The 14,628-nt window shown below is 32.8% G+C and overlaps 1 protein-coding gene across 1 annotated transcript in view; it reads right to left on the bottom strand.

Moving 5' to 3' along the window:
- Nucleotides 1–1,105: 1,105 nt before the first annotated feature.
- LOC131844645 (serine/threonine-protein phosphatase 6 regulatory ankyrin repeat subunit A) overlaps nt 1,106–14,628 on the bottom strand; it is a 28,192-nt gene continuing 14,669 nt past the window's right edge. The window contains exons 11-18 of the mRNA XM_059193581.1: nt 14,221–14,420; nt 13,538–14,074; nt 13,232–13,438; nt 12,450–13,143; nt 8,807–9,027; nt 7,992–8,120; nt 6,151–6,286; nt 1,106–1,496 (exon numbers count right to left, since the gene is read on the bottom strand). Of these exons, the coding sequence (XP_059049564.1) occupies nt 1,270–1,496; nt 6,151–6,286; nt 7,992–8,120; nt 8,807–9,027; nt 12,450–13,143; nt 13,232–13,438; nt 13,538–14,074; nt 14,221–14,420 (2,351 nt within the window). The 3' untranslated portion in view covers nt 1,106–1,269. The remainder of the gene's footprint in view (nt 1,497–6,150; nt 6,287–7,991; nt 8,121–8,806; nt 9,028–12,449; nt 13,144–13,231; nt 13,439–13,537; nt 14,075–14,220; nt 14,421–14,628) is intronic.

The raw sequence follows: 14,628 nt of genomic DNA, 5'->3' as shown, positions 1-14,628 counted from the left end.
ACAGTATATTTCCACTCGTTATAATGGCAATTAAAAATAACTAAATAAAACCATAACAATAGTAAAGAAATTGAACGCGATTCGATGAAGAGAATTGTTTCTCAACGAATTCTAAGGTTTAAAATAGACGGCCTCGGTGGTCTAGCGGTTTAGCACACCGCTTTATTTGCGATGGTCGTGGGTTGTTTTCTATGCATATAATGTATGTATTTACAAAAAAATATTTATATCAGTTGCCTAGTTCCCATAAGACAAGCTCTGCTCTTGCGTGGAACTAGATGGCGCTGTTTTAATTGTCCAGGTAGTGTTTATTATTTAATGTTAGGACATTTTGAAGCCTTTAGGTATATTGTTTGGTTCTTACAGAATATATTATAATGATAATAGCAATAATTAGATCATAAAATGCAAAAAAATCATGAAAGTCATGAACTCAAAATGACAATAAACATTGTACAGAAATGCAATGGTTAATGGTATTCGGCTATTATAGTCAGTGCACATTCCACTTATTTCACAATACTCCTCCTAACTTACTCCGTCTTTATTATTTTTTCTTTTATGTATAAAATATTTAAATATAAAATGTATTTTGGAATCAATAGCAACTTAAATATACCAAAATTTGTCTTGACAATGATGAAACCTGGAGATCCCATTTAGAGCGGGGTTGATGGTTTGGGTTCTTTTTACAATGAAAGGATTGGCCAGTGTTACCAGATTATTTCCAAGTGCAATGCGGAGAAGATTTTTTTTTAATTTCTAAAGTATCACGATAGCCTTTCTGTTCAGTTTTCATGCAAGTCCTTTCATCCATCCTTAGTGACTTGTTTTCCTTGGACAATAAACGCAGGTTGGTTAACAGACAGGTTTACCTTTCAATATTCATTCACTTATTATATTTTATGTCCTTTCGCGTGTTTGAAGTGGCATCTGCACTCGCCCCCTATTGTTCGGTAAACCTGTAAAGGCCTTTTTCAAACAACAGCATTAGAATAGTTCTTAAAAAAAATGCATTTTAATAAATAGTAATAAAGTAATTGTTATATTAAAAGTAAACAAATACAGATTTGGTAAAATATTTATTGTTGCATCATTTCACCTCTCGTCTCTTTCTGACATGGATAATTTCTGACGGCAGTAAAATTAATTTTGGCTCTCAAAATATGAAATAGATATTTATTATACGTATATAAAATTTAATTGTGGACGCTATAACGACGTCAATTTGTAATTATCTCGTTCCTGATGAAGAAAACTTTAATATGTTCATGGCGGTATCGTTGAAATATTGTTAGGCACTATTTCTGACGTATTGTCAGCGGCATCTGCTTCGTTCTCCTTAACTACTGGTTCCTCAGTTTCATCTCTCATGAGGGCTCTGTATTTTTTCGCAATAACTTCCCAGTCCACAACATTCTCTATCCTTGTCATGTTGTTGAAACTTAATTGAGAACCCAAAGGACTGAGATGGACTACAGAAAGGCGAGTCGAGTCTGAAATTTAAATTTAAAATTTAGTTCATAATTTTTTATTATACATAGCATATGTTTGAATTCTTCTCTCTTTTAATTCAAACATATTTTTATAATCCTGTACCAGCTTATTTGAAAGGTATAAGAACTGGTATCCTTGTCATTTCTTTTTAGCTTGAAATTACTTTGAACTGATGATAAATTTGACTTAGAAGTGTTTGTGATATACCTACATGAATATATTTTGATTTAATTTGATATCGCATTTGTCTAAAGAAAATTAAAGGTTTCGTATATTATACTAGCTGTACCCGCGACTTCGTCCGCGTAAATAATGAAAAAATATTTAACTCAATTAACACAATATAAGTCAAATAAATAAGTTTCATCATTTTAGCTTAAAAAATGATAAAAAATAAAAATAAATATTTAATCAATAGGCTAAAAAATAAATTTCAAGCTTTTTTAAACATGACGATACATCTATATGACCTTGGATCTACCCTTTCAATCCTCTTGCAACCCTTTTTCACATTAAAAAGTAACCTATGTCCTTTCTCAGGATCTAGTCTATCTATGTCTGTTTCAAATTTCAATTTAAATCGGTTCAATATTTTTAGCGTGTAAGCGAGACAAACAGACAGACAAAGTTACTTTCACATTTATAATATCAGTAGGGTATTTAATAAACTAACTCTAAAAAGACAAAGAAAAAAGTTTAATCGTTCTAGCTTCCACAACCACACAAACAGCAAATTTCCACAATAACTTTCATTCCCTATTTTATTTTACTACCCCCCCTCCCCCTAAGAGTAAAAATTTTACAAACATTGAATGTCTAAAAATGAGTCTCAAACTTCTAGTTTTAAAAAATGACGATTCTTCCATACAGCGTACCGTTGCAACCCCCTTACAATCCTTTTTTCACATTCAAAAGTACCCTATATTCTTTGTCCGGGTGTAAACTAACTGTGTTTAAATTTTTTAAATTTCATTTAAATTTTTGTTTTGTTTTGGAGCGTAAGACTGACAGAAAGACAAACAGACTTACTTTCACAGTTATAACATTAGTGGGGTATTTAAAAATCTACCCCAAAAGAACCAATGAAAATAGTTTCATCGTTCTACTTTCAAAAATTACGAATTTACATAATAACTATCATCCCCTATTTTATTTTGCCCCCTTAAGGGTAATTTTTTTACAAACAATGAATGTCATATGTATTTATATTTAATCAACAGTCTCAACAATAAGTTTCAAGCTTCTAGCTTCAAAAATGTCGAATTTACATAAAAAATTGCATCCCCTATTTTATTTTACCCCCTTAAGGGTAATTTTTTACAAACATTGAATGTCATTTTTATTTATATTTAATCAACAGCCTCAAAAATAAGTTTCAAGCTTCTAGCTTCAAAAATGACGATTCTTCCATACAATCTTTCACCCCCTTTTAACCCCTTACAACCCTTTTTTCGCATTAAAAAGTAGCCTATGTCCGTTCTCAGGGTCTAGACTATCTGTATACCAAATTTCATTCAAATCGGTTGAGTAGTTTTGGCGTGAAAGCGAGACAGACAGACAGAGTTACTTTCGCATTTATAATATTAGTTTTTGTCGCAGCACAAAAATATATTTTTATCGTTTCCCTACAAATAGTAATTTTACAGTATTAATCTACAAACCAACATTTTGTTTCTTACAATCAGCTAAATAATTTAAATAGTTTCATAATATATGACACAATGAAAATGTCATTTATTTTATAAAAAAGACAGTTAGTTTTTATTTTAGTGAAAAATAAGAAAATTCTATTTTGATACAACAACCATATATTTATTAATACCTATACTTTATTAACTTTGTGTTAATGCTTTTTAAATAAACACCCACACATTATTTCTGTATAACCTACAAAAATGGGTAAATAATTTAATTTCGTATAGTGCCACACCACAACATTCTTTAAAAAATGTAAATAATAAAATTTGAAGAAATTGTGATTGTTATTAAGTTTTTTTTTAATAAGTTCGTCAGAACAGAGAAACAACATTTGACATTTATTATTATTTGACATTTGACATTGACTTTAATTTTTGTAATTTATATTGTAAAACTTTAAGTTGGGCTAAACAGGACTTGTATCCAGAGCCGTAAAACAAATTAATAAAAAAAATGGCCAAATTTGTCTCGCAATCGGCCAATTTCAAGTTTAAAGAAAAAACACATACACACGATATACGATTTTATCATAAAAAAGTGTCAAAAAACAATATTTTCGCTAAACGTCAACGTCGTGTTTCCGGCAAGATCTTTCGTTTTACATTATGTTATCTGTGGTTTTGTTCTCTGTGATGGATACCTTATTGGCGCATACGCACGCGATGTTTTGATTGGTTGTTAGCTAGTGAAATGAAAAGATGGCGAATGGCGCAAAACCACGCGAAGTGCTGATTTGTTGTTAGATAGTGAAATGAAAAGATGACGAATAAGTATTCAACCGCATAAAGATAACCTTGTATTTCCATTTTGAACCCCTTACAACCCTTTTTACGCATTAAAAAGTAGCCTATGTCCTTCCTCGGCGTCTAGACTATCTGCGTACTAAATTCCATTTAAATCGGTTCAGTAGTTTTGGCGTGAAAGCGAGACAGACAGACAGACAGACAGACAGAGTTACTTTCGCATTTATAATATTATAAGGATATTTAATCAACAGTCTCAACAATAAGATTCAAGCTTCTAGCTTCAAAAATGACGTGTTTACATAAAAACTTGCAGCCCCTGTTTTATTTTACCCCCTTAAGGGTATTTTTTTTACAAACAATGAATGTCATGTATTTATATTTAATCAACAGTCTCAACAATAAGTTTAAGCTTCTAGCTTCAAAAATGACGAATTTACATAAAAACTTGCATCCCCTATTTTATTTTACCCCCTTAAGGGTAATTTTTTACAAACATTGAATGTCATTTTTATTTATATTTAATCAACAGTCTCAAAAATAAGTTTCAAGCTTCTAGCTTCAAAAATGACGATTCTTACATACAATCTTTCAACCCCCCTTTTAACCCCTTACAACCCTTTTTTCGCATTAAAAAGTAGCCTATGTCCGTTCTCAGGGTCTAGACTATCTGTATACCAAATTTCATTCAAATCGGTTCAGTAGTTTTGGCGTGAAAGCGAGACAGACAGACAGAGTTACTTTCACATTTATAATATTAGTTTTTGTCGCAGCACAAAAATATATTTTTATCGTTTCCGTACAAATAATAATTTTACAGTATTAATCTACAAACCAACATTTTGTTTCTTACAATCAGCTAAATAATTTAAATAGTTCCATAATATATGGCACAATGAAAAGGTCATTTATTTTATAAAAAAGACAGTTAGTTTTTATTTTAGTGAAAAATAAGAAAATTCTATTTTGATACAACAACCATATATTTATTAATACCTATACTTTATTAACTTTGTGTTAATGCTTTTTAAATAAACACCCACACATTATTTCTGTATAACCTACAAAAATGGGTAAATAATTTAATTTCGTATAGTGCCACACCACAACATTCTTTAAAAAATGTAAATAATAAAATTTGAAGAAATTGTGATTGTTATTAAGTTTTTTTTAATAAGTTCGTCAGAACAGAGAAACAACATTTGACATTTATTATTATTTGACATTTGACATTGACTTTAATTTTTGTAATTTATATTGTAAAACTTTAAGTTGGGCTAAACAGGACTTGTATCCAGAGCCGTAAAACAAATTAATAAAAAAAATGGCCAAATTTGTCTCGCAATCGGCCAATTTCAAGTTTAAAGAAAAAACACATACACACGATATACGATTTTATCATAAAAAAGTGTCAAAAAAAAAATTTTCACTAAACGTCAACGTCATGTTTCCGGCAAGATCTTTCGTTTTACATTATGTTATCTGTGGTTTTGTTCTCTGTGATGGATACCTTATTGGCGCAAACGCACGCGATGAGTTGATTGGTTGTTAGCTAGTGAAATGAAAAGATGGCGAATGGCGCAAACGCACGCGATGTGTTGATTGGTTGTTAGCTAGTGAAATGAAAAGATGACGAATAAGGATTCAACCGCATAAAGATAACCTTGTATTTCCATTTTGAACCCCTTACAACCCTTTTTACGCATTAAAAAGTAGCCTATGTCCTTCCTCTGCGTCTAGACTATCTGCGTACTAAATTTCATTTAAATCGGTTCAGTAGTTTTGGCGTGAAAGCGAGACAGACAGACAGACAGACAGACAGACAGACAGAGTTACTTTCGCATTTATAATATTAGTAAGGATTAATAAAGCAAATTAAAGTAAGCACTTTTAACTGTTGTTGAAGTAATGGCAGCACAATTTTATAATATTTTTTAATGATATCTTGTATATGGAGCATGCTCTATTCTATATGCTCTATATCTACATTTCTTTATTATGTTTTCAATCGGAGATGATATTAATAATGAATCAGTATGAAATTTTAAATGAAGTTTATGAATTCCTTAGTTTACTAAATCCACTTGGAAACATTGAAAATTATAAAAAAGGAGCCATCAAATTGCAATAATTGCATTTCTATAATAGATACTATTTGTTTTTTGTACTATTAACACAGACATAATTATTAATAGTTAGACTATATATTTACCTTTTGGAACGACTTGACCCCGCTTCACTTTAGATAGCCACTTAGCCCCAGCTTTCGATCTGGCACTCAACTGATCCTGTCGTTGTAATCCGATCATATGAACGAGACTCGGCCGTTTCTTTTTACTTAGACGCTCCTGAAATAAAAACGTGATTCATTTTCCAAACAGATGATTATTTTGATCTTTGAATTTACATCGGGGGCCTCGGTGGTGTAGCAGTTTACAACACCACTTTACTTCCGATGGTCGCAGGTTCGGTTCCTCGCACGATACAAATATTCATAAGTATGATTGTTTGTATCGGTTTGGGTGTTTTCTATGTATAATATGTACTTATACACATACATACATACATATATTGATGGCTTCAATGGTGTAGCGGTTTAGTACACCGCCTTACTTTACGATGGGCGTGGGTTCATATCCTCGCACAGTATAAACATTTATATTCTGGAGTATGACTGTATTAGTCTGGGTATTTCCTATGTACGTATTATGTATATATTTAAAAAATGTATTTAAGTATTTATATCATACACACAAGCTCTGCATAGCTTGGAACTAGATAGCGCTGTGTGAATTGTCCAGGGTTATTATTATATACACCATCTGCAGACAGTCATCAGTTACATTCATATTATATGTATAGATTTATGTTTTTTTACTTATAGGTAAATGCTTGCAACACTCAGTGTCACAATCAAATAGATCACATAATTGTCTGAAGGATAGGTAAAGAATATTTGGAGTGGACTTATGAATGAGGCAACAACAGAAATAAGTATGTAAATAGCCTTTAGTGTGTAATTTATAAAAAAAAAAAGTACTTGAGTATTTTTATTAGTTGCATATAAGTACATATAACACTAGCTTTGTTGTTTAATATGTCTATGCTTAACTAATGCTTAGTTTATTTGTAAATAATAAAATATGCCTAACGAGTAGTAGTTATAGATGAATAGATTTTTTATAGCGTACGGGACAAACAAGCTTGCGGCTCACCTGATGGTAATTTTTTTTATGGATGATAATGGAGTGAATCACCCACGCCTGAGCTACCGGTTTACACTGGCGGGGCAACAGTGAAGGTTGATAAAATGAGCATGAAGTCAAGTTACTTAGCTCATCTTGGCAAATGGCAAATTACCACGGTGGCTTTCAGGAGGAAACGCGTGGAGGTCAACCTTAAATTGTAAATTGCTAGCAATGGGGTTATTAATCCACATTACTAACAATCCCCTTCTCCACGATGGTATTTGATTACCGCTGCCCATGAGCAGGGGAAACCCACGGGAATTGCAAGTGCGTTGCCGGCCTTTTAAGAAGGAATAAGCCCTTTTCTTGAAGGCTTCAATATCGTATTGGAAATACCATTGCTGAAAGGTGATTCCACAATGTGGTTGATTGTTCAAAGTTTCTAGAAAACCGCACGATGTAGGGCCACCATTTAACCAGATGGACAAGATGGTGTTGTAGAATGTCATCAAAATTAGTATGGTGTTAGAGCCACATGGAGTGCAAATAGAAACAACAAAATCGGTAAAATTATAGTGTAATTATTGTATTATTAATCATACCTTATGCATTGCGCAAATATAAACCTTAAGGTACAACTTTTTCTCTAAAAATAAGTAATTTCACCGAAGTAAGCTTTGTAGAAAGTCATCTGTATGGGTACCTCTGTTTATCTATTGCGCCAAGATATAAATTGGATAGTAAAATTACAGGATGAGAGGCGTGGCATCTTAGTCCTTCGGAATGGCAACCCGTGAGCAGTATCACAGGTGTCGCATAATAGCATGATGTTCGTAGAGTTATTACATGAAAAATACTTCCATACCTTGCATCTAGCTATTAGCCACATCAACCAAGTGGTGACCAAGTTGATCGGCGCCGGCGCAGTGCTCGTCCGATGCATATTCCTAATTAGCTTTGACAATCCATATTTCCATTCAATATCCGATTGTGCCTGAAATATTTTTTAACAATGTTTTTTTTCTTATTCTCTCTATAGAATGAGAATACAGAAGAGAAAGAGAGAGAGAAAGAGAGAAGAATAGAGTGAAATATTATGACTATATATTTAAAAAGAAAAGTTATAGGTTTAAGTTATAGTAGAGTGTACAAGATGCAATTAGATATTTTGTAGAAAAGACAATTCTTATCACACATACAATTAAGTATTAAATATTAAATCCAATTCAGTGGCGTAAGAATAGAATGGTAGAGCAGGCAAGTACCACGGGGGCCAGTTCTAGTTGGTTTGGCACACGACGACTTTAACATTATTAACAAAATTAACTATTAATTATATTTTCAATTAAGAAACTAGAACGTGATTTTTTTTTAATATAGGGCCCAATCTGATGGGCATGCCATGGTCCACGATTACGCCACTGTTCCGGTTATTAGTTTAGAAATAAACAAAAACCTATTATAAAATATCTATTATACTTATTAATCATAGAATACCTATAAAAGGATTAAAGTAATCTTAATTGTTATGTTTTAAAGTATTTATATTAATAATATGTTTATATTAATTACTATTTTTTATCAGTTCTTCTGATTTACTTCTGTGTCACGACTCACGCATATTAATGTGTGTGTTAATTTAGAATGATGCAATACATTATGTATTCAGGTATGCGTTACCTGGATCCTTTGGTACGTGTCTGACATCATAGCAATGAGCAAATTGATGAGTACCACCACAGACACCAACATGTAGATTCCGAAAACAATTTTGAACAGGTACTTGGTCCAGCTCGGCTGGGCATTCGCGTCGTTCCTGTTCATTTGTGTCTGGTCCGTCGTCGTCTGACCGAACACCGCGAAGAAGAGAAGCTCGAACGATAATAGGGGGTTCATCACCACTGGAAGCAAAAGCGATTTACATGCGATAACACGTAGTTACCTGGATGCGGTGGAAAGTGTCCGACATCATCGCAATGAGCAGTTTTATGAGCACCACGACCGACATCAGCATGTAGGCACCGAAGATGCACTTGAACAGATTCTGCGTCCAGGAAGGGCGCACGCTGGAGATGTAGTTCAGGTCAGACAAATTAATCTGGCCGAAAAGGGCGAAGAACATTTTCTCCAAGGCCTCGTACGGTGACAATGTCGCTAGAAGACAACACTCAAATGGACGACGTTCTCACTGAACATGTTTGCGACACCAAAATCGGATAGGGGTAGGTTGTGCGTCTCGTGCATTACTTTGTGGAGATTAATGATTGCAGAGGTTATGATGCTGAGCCAGATAGTAACTTCAATGTTTTCTTTACTGAACAATTAATATGATAATAGAAAATTATCAATCGTAATTAAAAAAATGGTCAAAGTCGTAATTTTAAATTAGGGCAATGAACATTTATGGGGATTCAATTAATTATATTTATACTATAATTTGTCAGCGGGCGCCAGTCGGTGGTACTAATTTTGTGTATTTTTCGTAACTTCTAAATGTATTCTTTTATTTAATAAGATGAGAACTTTGATAAGATGCTAATCGTGCCCTTGAAGTATCTTATTAAAGTTTGTTGTGTATTATTGTTCTTAATATCCTTATAGTTACAGTAACTTTTTAGTTTTATTACGGGAAAAATGTATATAAAAAACGAAATAAAAACTAATTTAGTACATATAAACAAATTAATTAAAATTTCTATATTCTACAGCAAATATATATATATAGTCAATTCCAGAATTCATGAAAAAATTATATTTTGATATAAAATACGGAAATATAAAAGAAGCTATTTTCCGACTGTCGCTTGCCTGATTTACTAAACGTTATAGTAATACATAAATATTATATAGTACTATGTCAGTCTGTATGTGTTTATGTTAAGAATTAGGTATAAAGAATAGCCTTTTTCGTTTTATAGCAAATAAGGGCTAAATTTATTATTTTAAAATCCTTTTCAGGTGCCGTAGTTTGTGCATTGACAGTGCATCGATGGAGTTCGATAGAAGCGGACCACACCTACAATCATCAACCTACCCCTATACCCTCTACATCAGCTATCGAGCGGACAGACAGCGTGAGCGACAGTGTAGTCACATTGAAGACAAACAGCCAAACATCCGAAACATAAATTACTTTCACGAAGACACCACATGCGCAACTCAAACTTGCTCTATCAATGCGGTGATATCGGCCACTCATTCCACTAAACTAGGGTGGCGACGCGTCAATGCATTTTCCGTGTCCAACCATGGAAATAATGTTTTGTATAGAAATATGATAAATATTTCAAACTTAAATATATTTATGATTGAAAAAATTAAGGAATTGAACCTGAGACTCCTGTTAGAGTCAGCGCTCTTACCATCACGCTGCTACATCCCTTCGTTTTTCCAATCAACTCTTCATATTACTCATATTTAGTATCGCAACGCCATCTATTGGCAGTAGTAAACATTTGATGACCAGTATTGAAATGTTTATCATATTTTAATCACATTTCTATTAAAGAATATACGCAATTAATTACTAAGTGTAATTATGAATTATTTAATATTTATAAATAGGTAAGCAAAGCAAAAATTGTGTAACGCCAGTTCTAATTATGAAATTGACCACCACTGACGGTTTTCTATGTGAAAATCATCAATAGTGGCGATGAAGTGTTTTTTATACATTCTAGATCATTCCACATTCCTCTGCAGCGGCTGGCTATAATATACAATGTTCGTATATGTTCCATATCGCAATGAGAGCATTCATTACATACATTGAGACGATACATATGGCAGCTGTAAGCTGATGAATGAGTAGAAAAAAAATCTGTCAGATGCAAAACTTCGAGCATTTAGTGTAGCGTACCACCTTCACAACATTACACAGAGATATTGTCCATATTGGGTGCGGGTTCTGCGGGTCAAAAAAAACATCTGTTTCTTTGCTATTTTTATAAAGTTGGTCATAAATTGGTTTAACCTTTTCATTAGTATGTCCTTTTCACTCGGGGTGTTTTCTATACTTGAATGAAAGTAACAAATAAAATAAATAATCATATGATGCAGTTTAATTTGAAATTGTTTTGTTTCTACATTGTATATATACACATAGTGTGTTATACAAGCTATAGCAAACTGAATTAGTGTGGTCATATTAATTTTTATATTAATAATAAGATACATACTAGAACAAATGTAAATAAAATAATAATAAAAATCTTTACTTATCTTAAATAAAATCTAATACGGTTCCTAGCCAATGTTAACAAAATTTAAAATGTATATGGGGAATATATGGGGATACAGCTACAGATATATTTTTTAGTGGACCATTGACGAGAGATAACAGGATACAATTTAGTGCAGAACCCTTATTAAATAAATTTTGATTTGTGTTAATATTTTCATTATATACATTTTAGCACACAGTCTGTGTAATGTTGTTAATATTGAATTATCAGTTATTTATTATTTTTAATATTTCCTTATAGAAATTTAAATATAACACGGTAATTTTATTTTGTACTAAAAATGGTCACATTTTATTTTGACTATTAATGTTTAGGTTTAAATTGATTCCATGTTTTTATATGTTTATTATAGAAACTTTAGAATAATATATTTGGCATATTAGCCCAATAATATATGCATTAATGTAAAAATAATGTAATCACAAAGGTTGATCGATAATTTATGTATGGAGAACAATGTATCATGATATTTCATAGGCAGAGACTTAGGTTTGATAAACTTTAGTCTTCCCTATGTTTATCTTAAGAATATCATAGGCCAGTAAAAATACCTTATTACCCATTACGGTGGCAAAACGAAGGTACAATGAAAATTGGAAATTTTCTAGCAATATTTTTATTAGGCTGATGTACCAATAACTTTATATATTTTATTTAAAATTTTCTTGGTACGGTACACTAAAAATAAAAAAGAAAAACACCAAAACACCATCGAGATTTAATGCAACCATCATATTGTGGATGACATACAACCATACGAGCTGTAACCTTCACTATCGAGGACTTACGTCCAGTTACAGTCTGTTTCCTCCGGTATACCTCCCCAAAAAAGGTATTATTCCACCGCGAACCAGAGCTTGATTGTTTTGATCGCTGACTATCATCTATGTGTAACAAGTATATAGTTAAAATGTATGACTTAAATCTACGTGTAGAATATTTAGCACACTTGGTAACACAGAAATAGGTCACATCCTATTTCTGTCACACATAAATATCTAAACAAATTCTAAATGTGTACAAATCATAAAAAGTGATATTGTGTTTGTACTCACTAAAAATACTATTGTTTCTCTTACCATCCGAGAAGATTTTCTTCCTGGCCTGTCGGGCGTGCTTATTGTCCTCTGCTTTATTGATATTTCTAAACGGCTGGTTCAGTGCTACAATGTGCATTGAAAAGCCGAATACAAATATTGCCAACACTGCAAGAAACCTACCCAAATCTTTCATCAGATCACCAATGATAATAGCCCAAGGGCCAAAGAGGTGGTGAAATGATAAGAAGTCCAATATTTGTACACAAGCTAGTAAAAAAGATAATGCAAAGCATTGGTTTCTGCAATACATTAAAGTAGGCCAGTACTTGGGCATCACAAATATCCAACCGACAACGTGTGTAGCTACACCAATCATCCCGAGCAGTAAAACTGCAATTTTGATCCAACCTAACCCGGACTTGTCACTTGGATTAGTCAGTTCAAACAATAGAAGTCCACTCAACCATATGAGCAGTATCCATTCATACCACCTAGGTACTAAATTCTCCCTAAATATTGAATTATAAATGGGCGTGATAGCTACCAGAGCTAACAATGTCATGAGGTATATGTGAGAAGTCAAATATGACATGAACTTAATTATTGGGACCTTATTATATTTATGACCTACTGGAAGAGAGAACACTAGCCAAACTGGCGGACAAACTATAAATGCAAAAAAGAGGAACATTATTTTGATGCCTGTCCATTTGAGACTCCCTCTCCAAAGTTCCTGTAACAAAGCATTTTGAATAAATGTCGATATTATCTTATTTTTGATACTTATTGTCTGGTAATAGGCGAAGTTACCTATTTTTTACCTGAAGATATCTCTGGACAACTGTATGGGCAATGACCTCCTTTTGTTCATTTTCAATTAACACATCTAAAAATTCTACATTTCTGTTATCTGTCGCTGTAAGTATATGTCCGGCGGAATCAGCACCGGCAGCCAGCGCCAGTAATTCCGTGGCCATAGCTTCGCATTGTTTACCTGCTGCTATGAGATCTTTGGCACGCTCCTTCTCCTGTTAGATGAGAAGTTTTATTTAGAAACGTTTTACAAAGTTCACGTTTAGTTTACTCAAATTTTAAATAAAGAATAGATAAGTTAAATCAATTCGTACCTTAGTAGATAAATTAATATATATATTTGATAATTTTGCTGCCGTATCTACAGGTGCAGGGGATACCAATACAAATTCTTCTATTGGTATATTATTGTGATTTTTTGAACACACCATTAAATTATAAACAAATCGTTTATCATCCATTAATGATTGTGTATCGTGTTCCTTATGAAGTAAATATTCTAAAACATCGTTGTGATTCTCTGATGCAGCGAACCAAATGGGAGCACAGTTTAAGTTTGTTTCGCTTTTTGGTGATGCACCAGATTCACATAGAAGCTTCACTACATTTAAATGACCAGCTTTTGCAGCACAATGCAATGAAGTCCACCCATTTTTATCTGTCGCATTGATTTCTGCCCCCTGTCCTAGTAATACTTCGACCATCTGGTAATGGCCATGCGTCGAAGCGATATGCAAGCCTGTTTTCCCATGCCTGTCCGTACTTTGTAACAATTCCGCTGATCTACTCAATACTAGACCTACAATGGACATATGACCTCCAAAACACGCCAAATGTAGCGGATTATAACCCTGCAAAGAAATTTTACATTTGTAATATAATATTTGTAATATACATGAAAATATTAATTACCTTTCACATTTACTATTTATATTTTACTACTGACTATTTATTTTTAGAGTAAACGTGCATTTAAAATAGATACAATTTAACTTACGTTTTCATTAGATGCCGCATCGACTTGTACACCAGCGGAGTTGAGTAACAACCGCACTACATTCTCATTACCATTATAGGCAGCCAAATGAAGAGGTGTCAAACCAGACTCTGCACCCAATTCTGGGACTAATGATACACCTGTTGGCGCTTCAGATTTGACGGTCCCAGATACAAAGGATAGAAGTTCTCTCACGGTTTCTGAAAGAAAATGTTTTATTATTTTCTCAGATCAAATAAAATAATAATAATAATAATAAATAACCTTGGATACTTAACACAGCGTCATCAAGTCCCACGGTAAGCAGAGCTTGTGTTATAGGTACTAGAGAAGTGATATACATATTTGGATTTTTTTTTCTAAATACATACATAATATATATAGAAAACACCCAATACAAACAATCAT

Source organism: Achroia grisella, unplaced genomic scaffold, assembly GCF_030625045.1.
Source record: "Achroia grisella isolate CSIRO2021 unplaced genomic scaffold, CSIRO_AGI_Agris_v1 utg4116, whole genome shotgun sequence".
NCBI classification, from domain to species: domain Eukaryota; kingdom Metazoa; phylum Arthropoda; class Insecta; order Lepidoptera; family Pyralidae; genus Achroia; species Achroia grisella.
This window is presented reverse-complemented; position numbering and strand designations above follow the sequence as displayed.